General features: G+C 49.0%; 1 protein-coding gene across 2 annotated transcripts in view; it reads right to left on the bottom strand.

The window, feature by feature from the left end:
* Positions 1-1,412: 1,412 nt before the first annotated feature.
* Positions 1,413-23,236, bottom strand: part of LOC138566710 (transmembrane protein 87A-like) — a 1,181,601-nt gene continuing 1,159,777 nt past the window's right edge. Inside the window, exons 20-21 of one of the 2 annotated variants that reach the window (XM_069644304.1) lie at positions 3,877-3,907; positions 1,413-3,784 (exon numbers count right to left, since the gene is read on the bottom strand). In XM_069644304.1, the coding sequence (XP_069500405.1) occupies positions 3,743-3,784; positions 3,877-3,907 (73 nt within the window). In that variant the 3' untranslated portion in view covers positions 1,413-3,742. The remainder of the gene's footprint in view (positions 3,785-3,876; positions 3,908-23,236) is intronic. The other variant, XM_069644305.1, reaches the window with a different exon arrangement.

Genomic DNA, 23,236 nt, shown 5'->3' with positions numbered 1-23,236 from the left:
CAATAGAGGCAGAGGAAGAGAGGGCATTGGGAGCTCGAGACATGGGACCAGTTTGCAAATGGCCAGAGTTCAAGTTGCAGATTGTTTTGCCTTGTACGGCCTACTCCCGCAATCCCTCTCACCTCTCTGACTCCCCTCTAAGATCTCCTACCACCTTACACTAGATGCAAAATCACCAGAGGCCTGGTCATTAGCACATCAACACTGACCGAACCACTGCTAAGTTCTCCTCTTTAGCCCGGTCAGACTCTCCTATATCAGCATCTAACCAGACCCTAAGTGCTGTAGTCCATTAGATCATGGGCGCTTCACTACGGCTAACATACTCCAAACAACCCACAGAAAGCAGATTGGCATGCAGGAACTGGGCGGAACTGGGCATTTCCAACCTACATCCATCCGCAACACAGGTGTTGGATCTGCCTTTCCCACTGACCCACTAATGGACTCCACCCCCCTTTTCTCTTACAGAGTCAAGCGCAGCCAGGTCATCAGTAGTGGCAGACAGGCACTATAAAAGACCACCAACATCACACACAAAGATTTATATGATACCATCTTGTGGTTTGTCTTGAGTATTAAAAGTGATTACCTCCAAAGTAAAAGGGTGTGGACAGTGATGTTCCCGTCACACTAACCCTCTACCCTAACATGTACAGGCACCCAATGAAATACCCCACATTGACGACCTCAGATTGCCCAAATCATTGGTTGGTATCCAGAAATGTTTGACTACCGTACGACCAAAGCATGTGGGCGAGAGCATTACCTTCATTCTCCCAGGCCCAGTACGTACCATTCTCCCTTCAATCCTCTATGGTGCAGTCACAATGGCAAGCAATCTATGTGTTTAATGATCTGCTGATTTGTGTACACTAGTGCCAGGTCCACACATGCCAAAGTCTGCCTTTAATGTTTCTTCCCAAATTGGTTCAGGTAATTCCACATTTAGCTAATTTCCCACCATACCTTCTCATTCCTACCTTCTCCCATTGCAGTGAATTCCAAAGTCAGTCCATAATTTGTGCGTGCGTGTGTATTTTTGTTAATAAACCCTCCATTGTCCTTTCCAGTATATGCCCAAGTACCCGATTGTCAGGCCTACTCATGACTGAAATATATAGATGTAGGTCTCAAATGCAGTAAAGAGCCATTCCTTACAGTGTTCATCAAGCTTCTGGTTTGGACAAACGTGTTTGGATCGCTGTTGGTCTTCTCCCACTCCCCTGCTCACTCCCCCTTCCAGTTCCTTTGTTATCACAGCAGTCTGAAGCATCTTGTTCGCATGAAACGCATTTCAAAACCCCAAATAACTAACGTGATCTACACAATTACAGGGCACTTTCTACAAACATTGATCAATCAATTGAATCTACACTTGCTTGAGAATCCAGACAATAAAGACCACAGTATATGTTTTACATGATGGGAGTTTAATAGAAAAAAATATATTTTATATTAGATCATCCCCACATGTTTAGTTGCCGCAAAAAGTTCAATACACCCACCAGGACTGCCCTGAAGTAATGGCCTAGAAAGGCGTGCATAGAGCTGAGAACAAGTCAAGCCAGAACCCTCAAATGTTACTGTGCCTAGAACTAAACACTGCTGAAACCTCCACCTTATGTGGTACCCCCTTGGCAGCAGGTCTACAGAGTTTGGATTGTGGACATAACCAACATAGATGGCAGATATTGACTGAGGGGTAAAATGCATGATGAAAAAACAGAATCCTCTTAGATTTGCTCATAGGAGTAGCCAGGCAGGTTAAGCTAGAATGTGCCATAAGGAGATGAGCGTCAACCAGGAATGTGTGTTTTAAGGGGCATATCAATACCTGCAGTCCTGATGGCTTTGAAAAACACCTGACATCATGGAATCCGCTCATGACTTTCCAGTTATGCAGACCAAGGCGGACAAGATACTTCTGTGACTCTGAAGGTGCACACAGAAACGAGGAACTCCCATTTTTGTTTAATCTGATGTGAACACAGGAGGAATGTAGAGCTTTCGATGGCACTGGAGGTGTTCAGAGAAGGGACGCAAGTCCTCCACAGCATTAATGGTGTATGGTAAGTCTGCCATTCTTTGCAGCCATTCTTTGTGCTCCTCAGGTGCCGATAACTACATGGCTCCAGAGGTGTGGACAGAAAGCAGTATTCCATGGCATTGGAGGTGTGCACTTTTGAGAAACAGTATTTCCAGGCAATACATGTGTGCAGAAGAGAGTTCCAAGACACATTTTCTCAGCAAAGCGTTTTGACGGAACACTTGGTCTAAAAATAGAACACATTTTGAAAAATACCAGGTGAATCAATATAGCGTTGCAGGACTGGGACATTGTAGAATCATTTTAACGGTTCTTTTGGTCATGCTGGAAGAGAAAGAAAAAACAAAAAGGACTATGCCCGCTATGCCGTTTAAAAACAAAACCCCCAACTAAACATCACAACGAACAGTAGAAGGAGGAATACTTTTGAATCGCTGAAGAGCCCAAACATCCAAATCAAACACCAAAGACATTCAAAGTGTCACTGAAAACCTTTTCCTTAGATCTGCATGGAGGTGTGTAACCTGCCCCTCATCTAAGCAGCACCCTTTACAAAAACAGCAGTGTGCACATACCTTCAGTGGTATCTCCTCTTAAAACTTTTAGCAGTGCTTCACCCAGAATGACCTTGCCTCCTCATTCTTCTATCAAGACCAGTTTCCTCTGACGCACTTACCTATTTAACATCTTTTTGACAAACTATCCCCTCACATCCGTCTGCACCATCATTCAATTACTTAGTGTACCGACTCACTAATTCTCTATGCCTTATACAAAGCCCCACTGCTTGACAAGTCCACAGCAACATTAACCCTCATGCTTGCAGTGCCACTGACAAACACACTCAACCTCTATCAACAAACTCCTGCAATGCTAGACTCACCACTGCCGACAAGTGTGCCGCTCACCCATCAATGTGGTGGCTCTTCATCGATATCTCCAAGTGCATGCCACTGTCTACCAATGCAAGCCAGGTCATACCCACATTGCCAATGTGGGCCCACTCTACCACAGACACCAAAGGCAGGTCTCACTCCACCACTGCCACCAAGGGCAGGTCTCACTCCACAACTGCCACACACTGCAGGTCTCACTCCACAACTGCAGGTCTTACTCAGCCACTGCCACTAAGGGCAGGTTTTACTCCACCACTGCCAAGGGGGTGCTTGACTCCACCACTGCGGCTACAGGGGCGACTTACTCATTACTTTGGACAAAGGTGCGCTGCACACTCCATTAACTCTCAATGGTGTGCAGTGCTTTTTGCAAACTTTGGTGTCACCTCAGCACACAGTGTTCGTCACTGTAAACTCAACTTGCTAACACACATGATGGACGTTTACTGTATCAAATAAAGAGAATAAAGGTTCAACACAGAATCCTGTAAAATGGGACTCCAATGCATATAAAACACGGCGTAAGCTTCTTCAAAATAAATCTTGCTCCAAAGAAAGTCTAAAAACCAAAACAGCAATCTTGCCACTTGCGAGTACTCTGGTCTTGTAAGGTTCACCAGCATCAGACGGTGTGCTGCAAAGCAGACAGTTTAAGTGCTAGAAACCAAAGTAATAAAATAATTCTTCTTAACCATATACAGATATGTTCCGATGCCTCCAGTGTCATTCTCTCCCCAAAAACCTTTGGTGTGGGAAGCAAAGATCTAAAGAGAATCCACCAGCAACATCCATCGCATTATTCCATCTTCGACATTTCAAACTTTGTAGTCACAATTTCCTAAAGGGAAGCACAAGGTATAAATTAGGATGACTTGCGACCTGTTAAACAAGAGCATACATCTGGAACTGGGGATCAGTGAAACAAGTTACCTCATCCGAATCCAGCAAAGGAGGTAGAACCCTGCAAACAAGCAGGAAAAGATCATTATGTCAGAGAAAATGCAATTAAAAGCAAATGGTTAAAAGCAGAACAAGCAAAGAGAGGGGACCAGCAAACATCCGAAGTGTGTTTTTTAAAAAATGTCAGTTGACAGTCAGTCTGCTTTGCACTATGCTTGATCAAGATTTGGGCGCGGTATAAGAAAGGAGCTGAGCGGATCGGTTGCCTCACTTTCCCATCTCGAAAAAAAAGATCTCAATGAAATAAATAACCTTCTAGGGAATGGATATCCGTATTCACCAATTCCATCCTCTCCCCTTATTGCCCCCCCAACAGACGCAACCAGTGCAAAGAGGCCATGCCCACTTTAAATGCTGATACCGCAGGAAGACATTCTGAGCAATATTAGGGTAAGACATTGCCACCGAAGTAAAATTATTGAAGGAGATAACACACTGTGGGATAGGACCAGAACTGATGTTTTTCATACAAGGGGTGTATCACAAGGCAGATGTGCTATCTGTCTTTTAATGATGACATGGTAAAAATAAAAGAGGTGCAATTTCTCTAAAACTGATGCTGCTAGTACATGTGCTTTAATGTCAACCTTGCCACTGAAAGGTCTACAGGAGTTGCCATTTTTCCAGTACCAATCCGCCATTACTCGGGTAGTGCGGTTCTTTGAAGACTGAACGAGCAAAGTCGAATTTGGAAAGGCACAGTCCTCTCAAAGTGGACACTACAGAACAGTATTTAGGGAATGGAAGGCTCTTCTGAAACCGTGTGAACTAGTGAGATTTCAAAAGTCCCACTTCAAATGTTCTAGGATTGATCTTTCAATACCGATACTTGTTAAGATGGTATCCCTATGTTCAGGGGATGAGTTTTTCTGACCCATAGATATGCAAAAGGTTTTGCTGCAAGCTTTCCCTCGCTCGCCTAGTGGTAAAATTGGCAGAGCGGGTCAAAAGCAGCTCTCGGGAGTGTCACTGAGTGGTTTAACATGCAAATAGAACATATTTATTAAGCCGATAGGTTGTGTTCACACAAAGATGTTTTACAAATTGCATTTTACCTTCTGTGAAGGTCAGTACATACTGTTCAGGTTACAGGTAAGTACGCTTTAATGAGAAAGACTCAGTGTTCGGAGGCTGTGACCCTACCAGTTAGGATTATAGGAATGTTCCAAAATCTGGTTACCATGTTGGACACTGTACCCCGGAGGCACTTCAGGACCTTCATTCACTCAAAGGGAGGCGCTACTCGCTCATAACAATCAATGGAAGAGGCAGTCTGACTTCTGATTGGCTAAGTAGGATACTGGTCCTGATGCTGTGGTTCCCACATTTTTAAGACTGGGCCAGATGTCAAAGTCCGGGTTCATTCGCATAGGTTGGTGTATCAGTAAAGCAATCTCCTGAGTATGAAAAACTGGCTGTCAAATCATTCAGTTCACCAGTAGCAGCGCTGGTTTTATGTGACTGTTCCAATGACAACAATAAGGTGCCTCACGCAATCAAGACTATGAACGATCCACTGACAGAGGTACTGGGCCATAGTCCAGTTGAAATGTTTGAGTTACGGTAAAGTGCAGCTGGGGTGTTTCCAGCCATTACAGTTCCGGAACTGTAAAGCCGGTGCCCAGAGGTACTAAATCCGGTAAGATGTGGACTCCACTTTTAAATACTTTTAAATTTCTTTGTTGTCCTTTAACGGTTGTCCATTACTAGTGCTCAGTGTTTCCGTTTCTCCCATCTTTTTGTGTCCAATCTGTGTAAGCATGTGCCGCAAAGCTTCTGAAAACGGAGGATCCCTTGAGGCTGCAAACCAGCTGTGTGCTGGCTTGGGTAAAAGGAGGACCAACCAGTCCAATCACTCTGGTCTCTTAAGAAGTTAGGTGTTTGCAGACACCAGCAGAGCTCGTTTAGTCTTCTTCAGGTTGGCATAGTGTTTCAGAACGCATCACAGGGCTGTAAATGAGAGAAGACTCTCAGGCTAAAAATGAAAATTGGTAGCATAAACATTTGATGGACACAATCATAGGTGATTTGCCACATGCAAACTTTCCTGGGTATACACTCAAAATGTGGATCACAGTCTATTCACATGCCAGTGATAACTGTTCTTGCCCTGCTGCAGCCCGATACACTAGGCAGGCTGTGCTTTTTGCTATATATTACTATTTGTCCTATTTGTCTGCTTCCACACAAAAGGAATACCAGTCAGCTGGAGCACTTCTACTGTATCAATTACAGGGGGAGCCATCAATGGCATCTCTTGGCGTATAAAAACTCAACCCTAAAAAGTTAAATGTATGCTACCAATGAATAGAGCCACCAGCTAATTACATGTGGTTACTCCCACAGGAGACAGGGTGCCTTTGGGATGCCCCAACCCACAGATGCTGAGAGTCTCACATCCTTCATGTGGCTTCGGATCATAACTCTGATAAAATGTATTATCAAACCAGTCAGGAAAAAGCAGAAGGTACTGCTTCTGTCAACAGAATCGCAGTTTGGACTTTCATCCTCAAAACAGTGAACCACTTGGTGCTGAAAACGTGGTTGTCGCCCGCGTTCGCTATGGAAGGAGAAGGACATGAACACTCAGATACCGATTGCATTCATTTATGAGCAGGAATAACAGGAGAGGCATAGTTCTTAAGGTGAAGTGCAGTGTTTTTTTAATTAAACAATGATAGTGTTCATTTGCTAGATATTAACAATGTTGCTCCTTTATGTTTATTTATATACAGGAGGAACAATGCTCTTTTGATCACCAAAAACATACAATAGATAAGAAATCACATTGGACAGGAAGCAGTGAGCTTCTTACAATGGGGTGACTATGGGGGACATTCTGACCAGGTTGTTGAGGGGAGTAAATGGAACAGTGACCGGGGACAATGCATAAGTGGACATACACAGATTAAGGACAACCAACATTGGACATTTTTAATTGCAGGTATGCAGTACAGCCAGCTTTTGGGTGAAGTGCTAGAGCGGAGGCAGAGGAAGTGAGGGACAGAGGCAGGGACATTTCTTTAGCCATCAGGCAGATGAGAGGTAGGTTAAAAAGGTATAGCAGAGGTGAGGAGGTAGGCTTTTAGTTTTGTTGTGAACAAATCCATGTGGATTGTTTCTTGGGTGTCCGGGGTAAGAGAATTCCATGTATGTGGCGAAAGAAGAGAGAAGGAGATGAAGCGAGAGGAAGAACAGGGAAGCTGAGGAGCCACAAGAGTAGTCCAAGAGGAAGAGCAGAGATTACGTGGTTTGTAGAGTTATGATATGATAGTTTATTTATATAGCGCCTATACACAATGTGTTTCAAAGCGTTTCAAGGCAAGGGAGGGAACAAGGGAAAATACAATGACATTCTTACTAGGCCAGGAACAATAAGAATGTGAAATAACTATCATACTCGGCCTAGCAACATTTCAGATAGTGCAAGAGCTAAGACACAGATAAGGAAGGGAGGGGGTGGGAAGGAAATGAGAACAGATAGGCGGCTACCATACTAGGCCTGATGACATTTCTGGTAGAGCCGGAGATTTACAAGAGGTGAGGGGAGGAAAAAGGAGGGAGAGGGACAAAATAAGCGACTATCGTACTAGGCCTGACGACATTTCAGATAGTGTGGGAGGGGGGGAGAGAGAACAAGTAAGGAGAGGGGGAGGAGACAAACATTGTTGCTATCATACTAGGTCCATGGACTATTCTGATAATGTAAGTGCATAGAAAAAAGTGAAGGGAGGGCGGGCAAAGGGGGAGAGAACAGAAAATAAAACAGTGAAAAAAGAAGAGCGGAGAAGCAGAGGGGAGAGCGAATACAGTTTCAGAGGTCAGTAATAACACAATGTTGCAGAAAACGAAACATGTAAGCAAGGATTCAGGATGAAGATGGGCACATCATGATTCGGGGCCACCATAAGTATGCAGGGGAGGTCCAGCAAGAGAATAGAGAAGGTGAAGCGCCAAGAGTCACTGTGTCCTTATAGTAAAATCCAAGCATTGGCAACAGGTCAGTGATGGTGAAAAAAACCATAATGAATCAAGACAACTTCTGCAGTGGTTAGCTGGATTGGGGGGGGGGGGTGTAAAAGATGGCCAAGGGGAAAGGAGGGATAGAAAAGATCAGGCAAAAGCAGGTAACAATTGCATGGGAGAAGGGGAGGCCACGACAGAACTCACAGGCAACCAGAGTGGGGTGTGGGGGGGAACAAGGACATCACGGGGGACCAGAGGAGGGGGGTACACGGACATCACAGGGACCAGAGAAGGGGATGGGGGCATACAGACATCACAGGGGACCAGAGGAGGGGATTGGGGGTATACAGACAACATGGGGGACCGGGGCGGGGGTTAGGCAGACATCACTGGGGATCAGAGGAGGGGATGGGGGTACACGGACATCACGGGGGACCAGAGGAGGGGATGGGGGTATACAGACACCACAGGGGACCAGAGGTGGGGGTGGGGGGTACACAGACATCACAGGGACCAGAGAAGGGGATGGGGGTATACAGACATCACAGGGGACCAGAGGAGGGGATTGGGGGTATACAGACAACATGGGGGACCGGGGCGGGGGTTAGGCAGACATCACTGGGGATCAGAGGAGGGGATGGGGGTACACGGACATCACGGGGGACCAGAGGAGGGGGTGGGGGTATACAGACACCACAGGGGACCAGAGGTGGGGGTGGGGGGTACACAGACATCACAGGGGGCCAGAGGAGGGGGTGGGGGGTACACAGACATCACAGGGGGCCAGAGGAGGGGGTGGAGGGGACACAGACATCACAGGGGACCAGAGGAGGGGGTGGGGGGGACAGAGACATCACAGGAGACCAGAGGAGGGTGTGGGAGAACACAGACATCACGGTGGACCCGACGTGGGGGCTATACAGACAACATGGGGGACCGGGGCGGGGGGTAGGCAGACATCACCGGGGATCAGAGGAGGGGATGGGGGTACACGGACATCACGGGGGACCGGGGTGGGGGTACACGGACATCACGGGGGACTAGAGGAGGGGGTGGGGGATACACAGACATCACGGGGTACCAGAAGAGGGGGCAGGGGGTACACAGACATCACTGGGGACCGGGGGAGGGGGGTACACAGACATCACAGGGGACCGGGGGAGGGGGGTACACAGACAACAGGGGGACAAGAGGAGAGGGTCCACAGACAACATGGGGGACCAGAGGAGGGGGTGGGGGTATACAGACATCACAGGAGACCAGAGGAGGGGGTGGGAGAACACAGACATCACGGGTGACCCGAGGAGGGGGTGGGGGCTATACAGACATGGGGGACCGGGGCGGGGGATAGGCAGACATCACCCACCGGGGATCAGAGGAGGGGATGGGGGGTACACCGACATCACGGGGGACCAGAGGAGGGGGTGGGGGGATACACAGTCATCACAGGGTACCAGAGGAGGGGGCAGGGGGTACACAGACATCACTGGGGACTGGGGGAGGTGGGTACACAGACAACAGGGGGACAAGAGGAGGGGGGTCCACAGACAACATGGGGGACCAGAGGAGGGGGTACACAGACATCACAGGGGACCGGGGAGGGGGGTACACAGACAACAGGGGGACAAGAGGAGGGGGGTCCACAGACAACATGGGGGACCAGAGGAGGGGGTCCACAGACAACACAGGGGACCGGGGGAGGGGGTACACAGACATCACATGGGAGCAGATGAGGGGGGGTACACAGACAACAAGGGGACAAGAGGAGGGGGACCACAGACAACATGGGGGACCAGAGGAGGGGGAGGGTGTCCACAGACAGCACCGGGGACCAGAGGAGGGGGTACACACACATCACAGAGGACCGGGGGAGGGGGTCCACAGACAGCACAGGGGACCAGAGGAAGGGGAGGGGGTACACACATCACAGGGGAGCAGATGAGGGGGAGGGGGTACACACATCACAGGGGAGCGGGGGAGGGGGGTACACAGACAACAGGGGACCAGAGGAGGGGGGGTACACAAACAGGGAGACCAGAGGAGGGGGGTCCACAGACAACACAGGGGACCAGAGGAGGGGGATCCACAGACAACACGGGGGACCAGAGAGGGGGTGGGGCGAGGGAGGCAGGCAGCGGGACGGTAGCGGACAGGGAGAAGACATGGGCCTTCCCACACGGGCCTTCGAGGCAGGCCAGCATTCGCCTGCCGGCTCGCCTGACTGGTGCAGAAGAATGAGGAGAGCACCAACCGAAAGCAGAACAAAGCAATGCAAAAGTGGCGGCCATGATGAATGAGGCTGGTGTAGGCTAACAGTGTGATGGAATGCACCCACAAAGCACCGTGCTACAGATTGCTGTGGCTACAGGCAAAAGTAATGCATCAATCCTGAGGCTGTGAGGGAAAGCAGATTTCCAGGAAGGCGTCGCATCAGAGTGTCTGATCCCCCACAAAACAGCCCACAGGGCTTACCTTTAAGGCAGGTGGTGGGTAGGGATCCAGGGCCTGCAGGAAAGCAGGGGTACTATCCAGGAAGTCCAAAGGAGAGAGGAGGATAGATACAGTGGTGCCTTTTGTAAGGGAGGCATGGTATCCTAAGTATGACACTGACACAAAAGGTACAATTTGTAAAACCTTCATTGAAGTTTCAATGGAGTTGGAGAAACTCCTACTTTGCCCTATAGCTAAGATGGTAGTAGTCTCGACCATCAAATAAAGAAAAAAACTGTCCTGGACAGCACAGAGTAAGGTGGCCCCTGCAGGCAAGATGACACACTGTGCCTCAGGCTCTTAACACAAAGGCAGTTCAAGACGTGGATCGAGGCCCGTCTGGCCTTCCACGTTAAAGTATAACTTTCCAATTTCCAAACCCAGTTCACCAAAGGGTTCACGCCGGTCCCCCTCTGTCGTGCTCAGACCTCTCATAGCAAAACAAACCACTTGCAGGGGATCCCTTCCCAAAGCTTAATTCACCTCCTTTAAGGGTTCTCTTCCCCTAACCTAATACAACTTCATCTCCCTCAGTCGGGCTCGGACCGTTTCTACAGACCTCCGCAGGACCACTTATACTTTCCAGCTTTCAACTCCAACTCCTATGTTATTTGCCCCAGTGCTTCCTGGTCTGGGTAGTTCACTGTATTATGCACCAAGTCCAACGTTCACCTTTTTACTCACCCCTTTTCTCAGGGTCAAATTCAATCACCTCGCCTTTACAGTTCATTCACTATGGGTTCAAACCTTTTACCTTTCACAGAGACTTTCGAGTGGGCCACTTCCTTTCGCCGAACCACTCTGTTACTCCATATGATAAAATAATGTATTTGTATCGCACTCGTGCACACGCGTTTCAGAGTGCGACAAGGCAAGGGAGGAGAAACAGGAGAACAAACCAGCGATCTTACTAGGCCCAGTGACACTGAGAACAGGCAAGTGCATGGAAAAGGGAAAGGGGGGAAAAAGTGCATGGAAGGGGGAAAGTGGAATGTGTGGAGTAGAGGAGAACAGATAAATAATAAATAAAAAATAAATAGATAATAGAGGCAATAAACAGGGGTAGTGCAGCCAGCAAGTGGCAAGTGCTGTGTTTACAGCAGCAGACTGGGTAAGTCTGAATAAGTGCAGAAAAAGAAGAAAATAGGGGTGTGGGGGACTGTATGGGTACAGATACAGTCCCCAGTGCAAGGGGTGGCCAGGAGACAGTGCAGGAGGGTGGCAGTGTGAGCAGGTACCTGGGCCCAGGGGACAGAGGGTGGCCAGGTGCACAGTGCCAAGAGAGCAGATCAGCAGGGGAGAGGTGGAGCAAAAAGGCAGAAGCAAAGAGGAAGGTTTTGAGGTGCTTCTGGAACCAGCGATGATTCTCCTCAAGTTTTAGAGTGGCACGGAGGCTGTTCCAGAGGGAGCCCAGAGCCGAAGACAGATCTACCCCCAGCTATTTTCTTTGAAAAACGACTTTATAGCTATTGTTACTTGAAGGTCCATTCGCAGGTCTGCCTTTCTTCGTCAATCTTTCTTTAGCGCACACCGGTCTCCCGGTCTCAGACGTTGCTTGCCATCTCACCGGGTGTGTGGGTTTCTTTCTCGTCTTTACTGTCTTCCAGTTTACGAGTCAAGGTTAGTACCACAGGCTTGGCCTCGCCTGCCCAACTCTGCTGTTCACCCGGGAGGGTCACTGGCATCCTTGAAACACAATGCAGCCTTTTTTTTAGGTTTCAGCCTTCCCAACGTGTCTTTCGCTGCCTTATGGAGGCAACAACCTCCTGCAGGGAACTCCTGGGGTTCTCCACCCATGGTTCTTGTCCCTTGGTGCATTGTTCTGCTCCAGTAGATTTGCATTTGCCCCGGAAGTTCTGCTCTTACTCATGTCCCACCTTGTCCAGAGTGTGTCGCTATGTTCCGCATTTTATCTGTGTGAGGAGAGCTAATTGGTATCAGATGTATGCACTTAGAGTCAGGTGCCTGACTTTGCGTGACCCAATTAGCAGGATACGTCCAATGTGATGTGTAAGAGTTAGCATCATTACTCTCAGTCGCCCTCTTCCTCGGCCCAGTGTTTGTGTGGAAAGGGGGGAGGTGGGGACATAGGAGAATCCTATGAAATAGGAGGGATAATGGGTAGGGGAAAGGGAGGAATACTGCATCTCGCCACCAGCTGACTCACCCCCACTCCCCGAAGACGCCTCAACCAGTTGATCCTCCCGCACTGGTCCACATCCAAGGTCTGGATCCAAAGGCGATGGCTGTGCCCTGGCCACCTGAGAGATCGATCCCCGGGGACTAGCCGGTGAGACACCCTTTGGTTTCTCACACTTACCATGCATAGATTTGTGAACCAAGAGATGAAATTTAAATCTGGCCCTCTTTTGCATCGTCAGCCATGCAGCCTGGTGATGGTACGAGGAAGTAGGTGTAAAGTGAGGGAGTAAATAGAGTCCTCGTAGCAAAGTTAATGATCTTGTCGAGAGAACAGAAAGCATAGTTGGGGAGACCAAAGTGGATGCTGGCATGGTAGTCCAGTTTAGAGGGTTCCATGTGTTAATATACCCTCAAAAATAATTGTCATACAAGAATAGTGCTTTTTTTGTGGCAATATTCACCCATGGAAACTGCGGGACACACCCCCCGCTCCCATTTACCCCATAAATGATCCCCATAAATAATTTCGCCTATGCAGTTTCCCGTCGACCATATGGGATACATTACTCACCGTAATCGTATTTCTGATGCTTGTATCTGCTTAGATTCACATGCTGAGCATAGGCCGACATCTAGTGGAAGCTGCGGAGTATTACAGTTTGTTTTTCGAAAGTCGAAAATGGGCGTCGACACAGGCGTGCCAGTAATACTATCCCTAGTGTGACGTCCACTGTACCCAAGATCCCTCACGCGTGTAGGATCCTCAGATTGTATTTTTTCTGACATGAGGAAGCATGAGGAGTAGCGTGAGTACAGATAATCCAAGCAGATAGACAGAAAGGTAAGACTACAAGCAATCATGCGCCTTCTCTCGGAGGGGAGGAAGGGTGGGTCGCATGTGAATCTAAGCAGATACAAGCATCAGAAATACGATTACGGTGAGTAATGTATCCCTTCTGAGGCTTGTGGAATCTGCTTAGATCACATGCTGTGCATAGATTAGCGAGCAGTGCCAGAAGAAGGAGGTGGGATGTGAGAAGGGTCATGAGCAAACAGGTGTCTTAGAACCGCTTGGATTTGAGGATAGGGATGGTCTGAGCGACCGGTCTTCTCTCTCCTACAAACTCCTCCGCGAAGTCCCTTTCCTCCTGTACACCGTGGGTGTCGATGTGGAAGTGTTCCGCTGCTCGAGCGAGAACCTCGTTAAGGAGGGGCTGGTTATCAACTGGAGAGTCACGGAAAAAATAGGCCGACATCTAGTGGAAGCTGCGGAGTATTACAGTTTGTTTTTCGAAAGTCGAAAATGGGCGTCGACACAGGCGTGCCAGTAATACTATCCCTAGTGTGACGTCCACTGTACCCAAGATCCCTCACGCGTGTAGGATCCTCAGATTGTATTTTTTCTGACATGAGGAAGCATGAGGAGTAGCGTGAGTACAGATAATCCAAGCAGATAGACAGAAAGGTAAGACTACAAGCAATCATGCGCCTTCTCTCGGAGGGGAGGAAGGGTGGGTCGCATGTGAATCTAAGCAGATACAAGCATCAGAAATACGATTACGGTGAGTAATGTATCCCTTCTGAGGCTTGTGGAATCTGCTTAGATCACATGCTGTGCATAGATTAGCGAGCAGTGCCAGAAGAAGGTGGTGGGATGTGAGAAGGGTCATGAGCAAACAGGTGTCTTAGAACCGCTTGTCCCACTTGTGTATCTGTCTTGGAATGAGTGTCAATGCAGTAATGCTGAGTAAAAGTGTGAATAGAGCTCCAAGTAGCCGCTTTGCAAATGGTGTCGAGGGGAACATTTGCAATGAAAGCCAGAGTGGCACCAATGCCTCTAGTAGAGTGGGCCTTTGGCGTAAAAGGCAGAGTCTTTTCAGAAAGAGAGTAACACAGCTGTATACAGTTGATAATCCACTTCGAGATAGCGCCCTTAGAGACGCGATCCCCCTCTCTGCCTGTAGCTACGGAGACAAACAGTTGATCTGTTTTCCTTAGCGGTCTGGTTTTATTTACATAGTATAGGACCGCCCTACGCACATCTAGGGTGTGTAGTTTCACCTCAGCCGAGCTTTGCGGGTTTTGGAAGAAAGCCGGAAGCTCGATGGACTGGTTTACATGGAACTTGGATATGCATTTAGGTGAGAACCTAGGGTGTGTGCGTAAAACCAGTTTGTCCTTGTGGATAGTAAAGAAAGGATCTTGCACTGACAGAGCCTGAATTTCACTGACCCTTCTTATGGAGGTAATGGCTACTAAGAAGGCCGTTTTATAAGTCAGGTGTTTGAGACTACTTTTATGCATGGGTTCGAATGGGGGTCCCATGAGCTTAGCTAGCACCACGTTGATGTCCCATCCTGGCGGTGGGTTCGAAATAGGAGGGTGAAGTCTCTTTACTCCTTCCATGAAGGCTTTAACCACTGGTACTTTCCACCACGAGACCTTGTTATGGGATGTGGTGTAAGCCGAGAGGGCTGCCAGGTGTACTTTCAGCGAGTTAAAAACCAACCCTGCATCCAGCAGGTGGAGCATATATGTCACAACGTTGGAAGGAGTGCAATCAACCGGGTTGATTTGTTTATTCTGGCACCAGATAACGAATCTTTTCCACTTATCAAAGTAACAGTGCCTTGTATTTGGTTTCCTGGACTCCTTTAGAATGTCCATACACCTCTGTGGTAATTTGAGATGTCCAAACTCTATGACTTCAGGAGCCATGCTGCTAGGTTCATAGAGTTGGGTTCCTGATGCACTGTTTGACCCTGTTGCTGGGACAGTAGGTTGTACCAGGCTGGGAGTCTGATGGGCTCGCACACCGCCATCCTGCGTAGGTGTGGAAACCATGGTTGTCTCGCCCACATGGGAGCAACTAGGATGAGCGTCATCGATTCCTTGTTCATCTTGTACACCACCTTCCTGATGAGAGGAGTTGGTGGAAAAGCGTACGCAAACATCCCTGACCAGTTCATCCACAGGGCATTCCCTTGGGAGTCCGGCTGGGGGAACCTGGATGCAAATCCTGGGCATTGTTTGTTTTCGCTTGTGGCGAATAGGTCTATAGTGAGGAAAACCCACTGAGAGAAGAAATCTTCTACCACGTCTCTGTGAAGGACCCATTCGTGTTCTTCTGGGAGGGAGTCTCTGCTTAGAGCATCCGCTAGGGAATTGAGCTCCCCTGGAACATGTTGCGATGACAGGAAGATGTTCCGTCTGAGTGCCCATATCCAGATTTTTTGGGCAAGCTTGGACAGATTTGGCGAACGAGTCCCCCCTTGCTTGTTCAGATAGAACATGGCTGTCGTGCTGTCCGTCCTGATCTGCACCGACAAGTTCAGTAGATGGGGCTCGAACGCCTTTAGCGCTCGGAATACTGCCAGAAGCTCTAGCAGATTGATGTGGTTCTTGGCTACTGAGTGAGACCAGAGACCCTGAGCTGTGTGGTGGAGATGGTGAGCTCCCCACCCAGTCAGGCATGCATCTGTAGTCACCACGGCTTGTACTTCGGGATCGTAAAAGGGTTTCCCCTTTGCGAGATTCTCTCTTGTCCACCAGTGTAGGCTCTGTACGAGTGTTGGCGAAACGACCACTAGATCGTCCCAATGACCACTTGCCTGAGACCACTGTTTCGCCAACCATTCCTGCATGGGACGCATGCGCAGACGCGCGTGGGGGACCAGGTAAATGCATGACGCCATCATGCCCAGTAACCGCATAGCTTTGCGTACTGTTATCTGTTGACCTGACTGATAATGCGGAATTTGCAGAAGTATATTCCGAATTCTCTCTTCCGAAGGGAAGGTCAATCCTTTCTGAGTATCTAGGATAGCTCCTAGAAACTGTTTTGAGGTGCTTGGCACCAGACTTGACTTTTTCTCGTTGATAGAGAAGCCTAATTCGTGGAGGAGGTCGATAGTCCTCTGAATGTTTGACCTGCAAATTCCTGTGGTTTCCCCCGTTATGAGCCAGTCGTCCAGATAAGGGTACACCGGGATTGCCTCCCTGCGTAGGTGTGCAGCCGCCACCGCCAGTACCTTGGTGAATACCCTTGGTGCTGAAGCTATCCCGAAGGGCAGTACCTTGAATTGGTAGTGGCGACTGTCCACCTTGAAGCGCAAGTACTTTCTGTGCGCTGGGAGCATGGAAATATGAAAATAAGCATCTTTCATATCCAAGGTTGCCATGTAATCCCCCTTTTTTAGGAGGGGGATTACCTCTTGTAGCGTGGTCATACGGAATTTTTGGGGCTTGACATACTTGTTGGCAGGCCGTAAGTCCAATACTGGGCGCATTGTCAAATCTTTCTTTGGCACAAGGAAGTAAGTTGAATAGATACCCTTGTTTACCTGGAGTCCTGGGACGAGTTCTATCGCGTCCTTTTCTAGCAGAATGGCGATCTCCTCGAGAAGGATCCTTTGATGCTCTAGGGAGTGCACTCTTTGTCGTGGAGGATGGTTCCGGGGACGCTGCAGTAGTTCTATACAATATCCTGCGGATACTGTTGACAGCACCCATCTGTCTGAGGTGATCCCTTCCCAAGCCTGGGTGAAGGTGGAAATGCGTCCCCCTACTGGGGTTGCGTGACAAGGGACCCTGAACTGAGCGTCACTGTTTTGGTGGAGGCGTGCCACCTCCCTTGTTGGGGCTGCCTCTGCCTCTTCCACGACCTCTCTTGTTACCCCTGCCGTAACTTTGGGTAGACTGCTGGTTGTTATTCCATTGTGTACCCTGTCCCTGGGCATAGTTGCCTCTTTGTGAATTTTGGCCGCGTGGGCGACGAAAATTACTGTTCCCCCTCTGGTTAGGGGGTTTGTTGGTAAGCTGGCCAAGGGATTTGAGAGTCTCATATTCATCTTTGGCATTTTTAAGTGCGTCTTCGACCGCTTTCCCAAACAATAGGTCGGGTTCCACTGGCTTGTCTATTAAAGAAGCCTGGGTTTCTGTCTTGAATCCCGACTGCCGTAACCACGCATGTCTCTTGATAACAGTACCTTCTGCTATCAATCTCCCTGCGTTGTCAGCGGCGTCGAAAGTTGCTTTTAAAATGCAACCAGACACGGCTCTCCCCTCTGCCGAGATCCGAGCCAGCTGGCCCTTTAACGGTTCTGGAGCAGAGGCAATGAGCGCCGCGACTTCTTCCCATTGATGGCAATTGTAACTAGCCAACAGGGTGGTGGAATTCGCAATCCTTGCTTGGTAGGCGGACGTTGAGGCTACCTTCCTGCCAAACCCGTAAAGTTTTTTGCTCTCCTTGTCGGGAGGAGCTTCTGATGAAGATAAGGGCGTGCCAGCCCTTTTTCTAGTGTTGGTAACCACTAGGGAATCTGGTTTAAGATGTCCCCTTATATACAGAGGGTCAGACTGGGCTGCCCGGAAAATCTTTTCAATTCTGGGGTTGACAGCTCTGGTGAGGTTCGGATTCACCAGGGAAGGATCTATTCTTCGTTGGATGGATTTGAGGATAGGGATGGTCTGAGCGACCGGTCTTCTCTCTCCTACAAACTCCTCCGCGAAGTCCCTTTCCTCCTGTACACCGTGGGTGTCGATGTGGAAGTGTTCCGCTGCTCGAGCGAGAACCTCGTTAAGGAGGGGCTGGTTATCAACTGGAGAGTCAGTAACTGGGGCTTCGCTTTGTACTGGGGAATCTACTCTGTAAATTTCCTGCTCATCTTCTCCCTCCTCCAGGTCCTCATCCTCCGCATAGTAATCTGTCCCGGTTTGTTCTTCCATAATGTCAAACTCCTGGTCCTCTTCAGGGAAAACTTGTCCCTGGTAACTGGGGAGTGGAGTAGAATATGGAGTGGAGTAAGGCTGAACCTCGAAGGGTTCAGGTCTTTCGAACCGGGGCTTTTTACTTAGCGAGATAGGATCGGAGGAGCCTGAGGGTGTGGCCCCTTGAGGGTTATATGAAAGAAAGTGTTCTGGGTTCTTATCATAAAAATCAGCTAAGGAAGACATCCTAGACATAACCCTGTCTATGTCTTCACTGGACCATTCCCTGGAACAGGGTATTACTTTAGCAGGTGATTTATGGGACTTTTCAAGGGTAGACTTGTGTTTGCTTGTCTGCCTAGGGTGAGAGGATGGCTTTACAGGGGTGGAAGGCTGTGCTTTCCGCTGTTTCCCCCCCTCCCCGTGCGTGGAAAAATGTTTTCCCTGTCCCTTGGAGGCCCCAGAGACTTTCGACGCCTGGCGCCGAGGGTCTGGAGAGGTATCTGTGTGCTTCGGGCGTGGGGCCTCACTGGTGTTAACCGCGGTCTCGGTATCTTGGATCGCGGCCTGGGGGTGGAAGTCGTCTTCGTCTCCCGACGATCGAACTTCCGTTAATGTGTGTAGCGAGGCACTCTTGGCAAGAGTGGATGATTGCCTTGCGTCGTGAGGCGATCTCGATCGAGAGCGCCCAGAGGACACCGAGTGGGACCGTTCTTTTTGTGCCTCTTTCCGGGAAGTCGACGTCGTCGAGGTCCGGTTGGTCTTAGTGTGTTTAGTGTGTGTTAGGTGTGTAGCGCTTGCGTCGCCGGGGGTCTTCCCCATAGCCCCCCTGCCGGACGACCTTCCGAGGTCGGGGACCTGCGCTCGTCGGCTGTCTTTCGACGCCGTAATGCCCTCGCCGTCCGAAAGTACGGCGTCGCTGCCATCGCTGAAGGCGCCCTCCGCTGCCATGGCCTCCTGCCTGGCGTGGTGGGCCCAACGCTTTGTCGAACAGTCCTTAAGTGTCTTAGGTTTAAACCTACTACACGCTCTGCAGTTCGCTTCGGGGTGATCCCTCGGCAAGCAGAGATTGCACGTGGCGTGCCTGTCGACCCAAGGGTATTTGCGATTGCACTTGGGGCAGAATTGAAAAGGGGTACCCTCCATACGCACCTTAAGGCAGCGGGCTGCTAAGTGTAGGAATATATAAATGTAACTGTATATCAAGAGTGAAGAGTATGTACCACCCCCCACTCTCCCTACTTGTAAGGGCCGAGGCCAGCGGCCTACTAGGCCCGGGCCGAGGCCAGCGGCCTTCCGAGGCCCAGATCCGTCGTGCAGCAGTCGACGGTCGATGACTTCTCCAGCCGTCGTCGAGGTTGCGGGTCGACGTTGGGGAAGGGAATGAATAAGAATTATAATAATAACAGCAAAAGTATGGCTAAGGCCAGGGAACTCCGCAAGATGCTTCCGACCAGTATGGCGGAAAAAAACAATCTGAGGATCCTACACGCGTGAGGGATCTTGGGTACAGTGGACGTCACACTAGGGATAGTATTACTGGCACGCCTGTGTCGACGCCCATTTTCGACTTTCGAAAAACAAACTGTAATACTCCGCAGCTTCCACTAGATGTCGGCCTATGCTCAGCATGTGATCTAAGCAGATTCCACAAGCCTCAGAAATATATATATTTATCAAGATTATTTATGAGGATAATATTACCTGATACCGTTTAGAGAAGACAAGTGTGGTTAAGAGACCCTTGGCAGTGTTGAAAGAAAGGCAGTGGCTGATTTTACTGACATTAAGGAGGTTGAGGTGAGCCGCTGTTCCAGTTTTGGAGATGGAAGGGTGCGAGAAGGGTCATAGCCGACGCTGTGGTTTCTAGCTGAATAAGTGTAGGGGAAGAATGTCAGGTAGGAACTGTAAAGGAGGAGGAGAAAAGATAGCGCTTTTGGCCAGATCGTAAATTCAGAGAATCATGCATCTGGACAGGGTCTGCTTAGTAACAGCCTCGATTGCACAAGTGTAACCCACAAAGAGCACAGGGTTGAGCTGATGAAACCGCTCCATTTTAAAGGGATGACGTGGGGGAAATGCACAGGAAGATGGATCTTTTGAGAGAGATGAAATTCCAACATAACCTTGGACAGGAAGGACAGCCTCACTCTTTAAGTAACTTCATCCTTGGAGAACCCCAATTATGGAGGTTTAACAGACAAATCTTGGAGCTTGGTCACTGTCTTGCAACAGTGATGGCCACCAGGAACACCATCTTTAGGCTGAGCAGTATTAAAAAACAGGAAAGCAGTATTCAAGAACTCGCTTCTATGGGGAAAGTCAAAACTAAATTCAAATCACATGCAGGAACAAAAACTTGGCATGGGGGAAACTAGCTACCCAAACCCTGCAAAAACTGCTTAGCAATGGGAATGATTAAGGACGAGGCCTGCTCAGGATAACTATTAAAGGACAATATTGTGCCCAGGTACCCCTGTATCATGACAATCTGCAGGCCCAGATCGGCCAAGGAAAGCAGGAAATCCTGAACAGCAGAAGTTGGACAGTCAAAGGGTCCTGGTCTCTCTCCCTACACCAAGTCGGGTACCTCGTCCTCTAAGCCCAGTCTGCAGCAATCAGATATAACATGGACCTGAACATCTGCATTCTCCTAAGAACCAGAGCAATGACAAGAATCGTCAGGAACGTATAACTGAGTTCGAAGCTCCATTAACTAAAACAAGGAGTCTTCCAGCGCTTCCTGCAGAGGAAATTCCTTGCAGAAAAAGTTGCACCTTCCTGTTCACACTGGATGAAAAGACATCCACTTGAGGAGGTCCCCAAAAGGAAAAGATCTTCTCCAGAATTTCCCGAAAGAGCTCCCACTCATGAGAGGGCAAAGTCTCTCTGCCCAGAGTATCCGCAATGATGTTCTCTTGGCCCACAATCAGACATCATTCTCCAGGACTCAGAACCACAGTTGAAGTGCTTCCTTGCAGGGAGGCTAGGACCCCACACAACCTAGTGCATGGCAATCATGTTGTCTGTCACAACCAACAAATAGCTTGACTCGTACAGAGGGGTGGAAGGCATTTGGGGCCAGACTGATAGCCCGTAGCTCCTTAAACTGATGAATTCCTGAGCTTCAGTTGGGACCAGAGGTTAAGCAGAAATCCTTGCAGGAGAGCACACCAGCCCTTCAAAGATGCATCAGTGACCACCGTCAGTTGGGACCAGGTTTGCTGAAGCAACACCCCTCTCAGCATGTCTCTCAGGACCACCACAGAACATCGAGACCTAGCGTCTGAGACCAGAAACACATTTGAGACACAACCATGGAACAGGAACCACGGACTCCACTGTAGTGATTGGAATGAACATAGGCGCAATCGGGCCCCGGCACCACCAGGATGCATGAAGTCATGAGGCCCAAAGAGTGCAGGAAAGTGGATGCCGGAACAAGCCTCCAGGACAGAAAAATGTGGACCATCTAAAAGACGTTCTCTACCTGATCTTCAGGGGAGAAAGCCCTGCCTATACAGATGTCAAAGATCACACTGATGAACTGAAGGGACTAGGTCAGCGAATGGTCAAGGAGAAGACCAAACTGTGCAGGAGGATGCATGTGTGGTACAAATGCACCAACACAATATCCAGGCGGCAGGCTCGTTTGAGCCAATCTTCCACGTAGGGGAAGATCTGAATCTTCTCCCTCCTGAAACGAGCTGTCACCACAGCCATTACATTGATGAAGACCCTGGGTGCTGAGGAAAGAGAACAAGAGAATGCAGAACTGTTAGTGGGCATTTCTAACCACAAACCTCAGGTACTTCCTGTGCTTGGAATGGACTGGCACATGGAAAAAGGTGTCCTGGAGGTCCAGGGACAAAAAAAAAAAAAGAAAAAAAAAATCAGACCTGCTGCTCGAAGGCTTGGAGAATCTGGGCCAAAGTGACATCTCAAACTTGTCCATGCACAGATACAAGTTCAAGAGCCTGAGTCCCATGATGGAGCATAAGTCCTAGTATTCACAACGAGGAATAAAAGGGAGTACAAGCCCTTCCCTCACACTGAACGGCTAACCAATTCTATAGCCCCATTCTGCAGAAGCTGATGGATAGCCTCCAAGAGGGAGGTATCCGGAAGCAGCAAAGTGCCGGAAGGAGGGTGGTCGATGGGTACTGAAGAAAAAGGGAGGGAGTAGCCCAGAGTCGTGACCTGTAAGGTTCAAGTGTCTGGGCAACATCCCTCTCACCAAAGTCAAATAAACAAAGTCCAATTCACAGTGGGTTAGCACTGGAAGTTGCTGCAAGGACAACAGACGCGGTAAAGCCTCCTCTCTCGAAGCCTGTTTTTATGGGTTGTACGGCACAATGGAAAATTTCCTGAGAGCACCTAGCCACTGCCCAAGTCGGCAAATGAGGTAAAAGGTTTAAAAGAATGACCCTTCGGAGCAGAGGAAGATGTCTGCTACACAGCAAGGTCCAAGGACTTGGCGATGGATTTGAAGGCTTAAAATGTCTATATGGATGCATCAGCCTTAGTCCCAATGAGGTTATTCCCATCAAAAGACATATCCAAAACCTTCAACTGGAGATTAGGTGCGAAATTGAAGGTCCTCATCTGCAAGTGACTTCTGAGAACCAACTTGGTGCCCATAGCACACAATGATCCATGCCCAGGCCCAACTGCTAAATCTGGTGCGCAACCTACTTTCCATTGCTCAATTGCTTACAAGATAGTTAAAACCCTCCCATCTCTCACGTCAGCAGGTTTTCAGCCACACCAGCGATCACAACCCTAAGGCCAAAGGAATACTTGGCTAGGGTACAAGTAGTATTAACAGCTCTCAAAGACAGACTGCCTGACGTAAAGATCTTGCAGCCCAAAGCATCCAAAATTTTACTATCCCAGTTTGTGGATTAGGAAGGAAAAGTAATGGCCCTGAAATGTGTCTGCACCACTCAATTCTGGTGATGGATATAGAGAATGAAAGCCCAGATCTTCGGCAGCCAGGTGATGCTTTCTGGCAACATCCTAG

This window comes from Ambystoma mexicanum, chromosome 2p, assembly GCF_040938575.1.
Source record: "Ambystoma mexicanum isolate Mex_15411 chromosome 2p, UKY_AmexF1_1, whole genome shotgun sequence".
Classification (NCBI taxonomy): Eukaryota; Metazoa; Chordata; class Amphibia; order Caudata; family Ambystomatidae; genus Ambystoma; species Ambystoma mexicanum.
The sequence above is the reverse complement of the archived record's forward strand: the minus strand, read 5'-3'. Positions and strand labels throughout refer to the sequence as shown.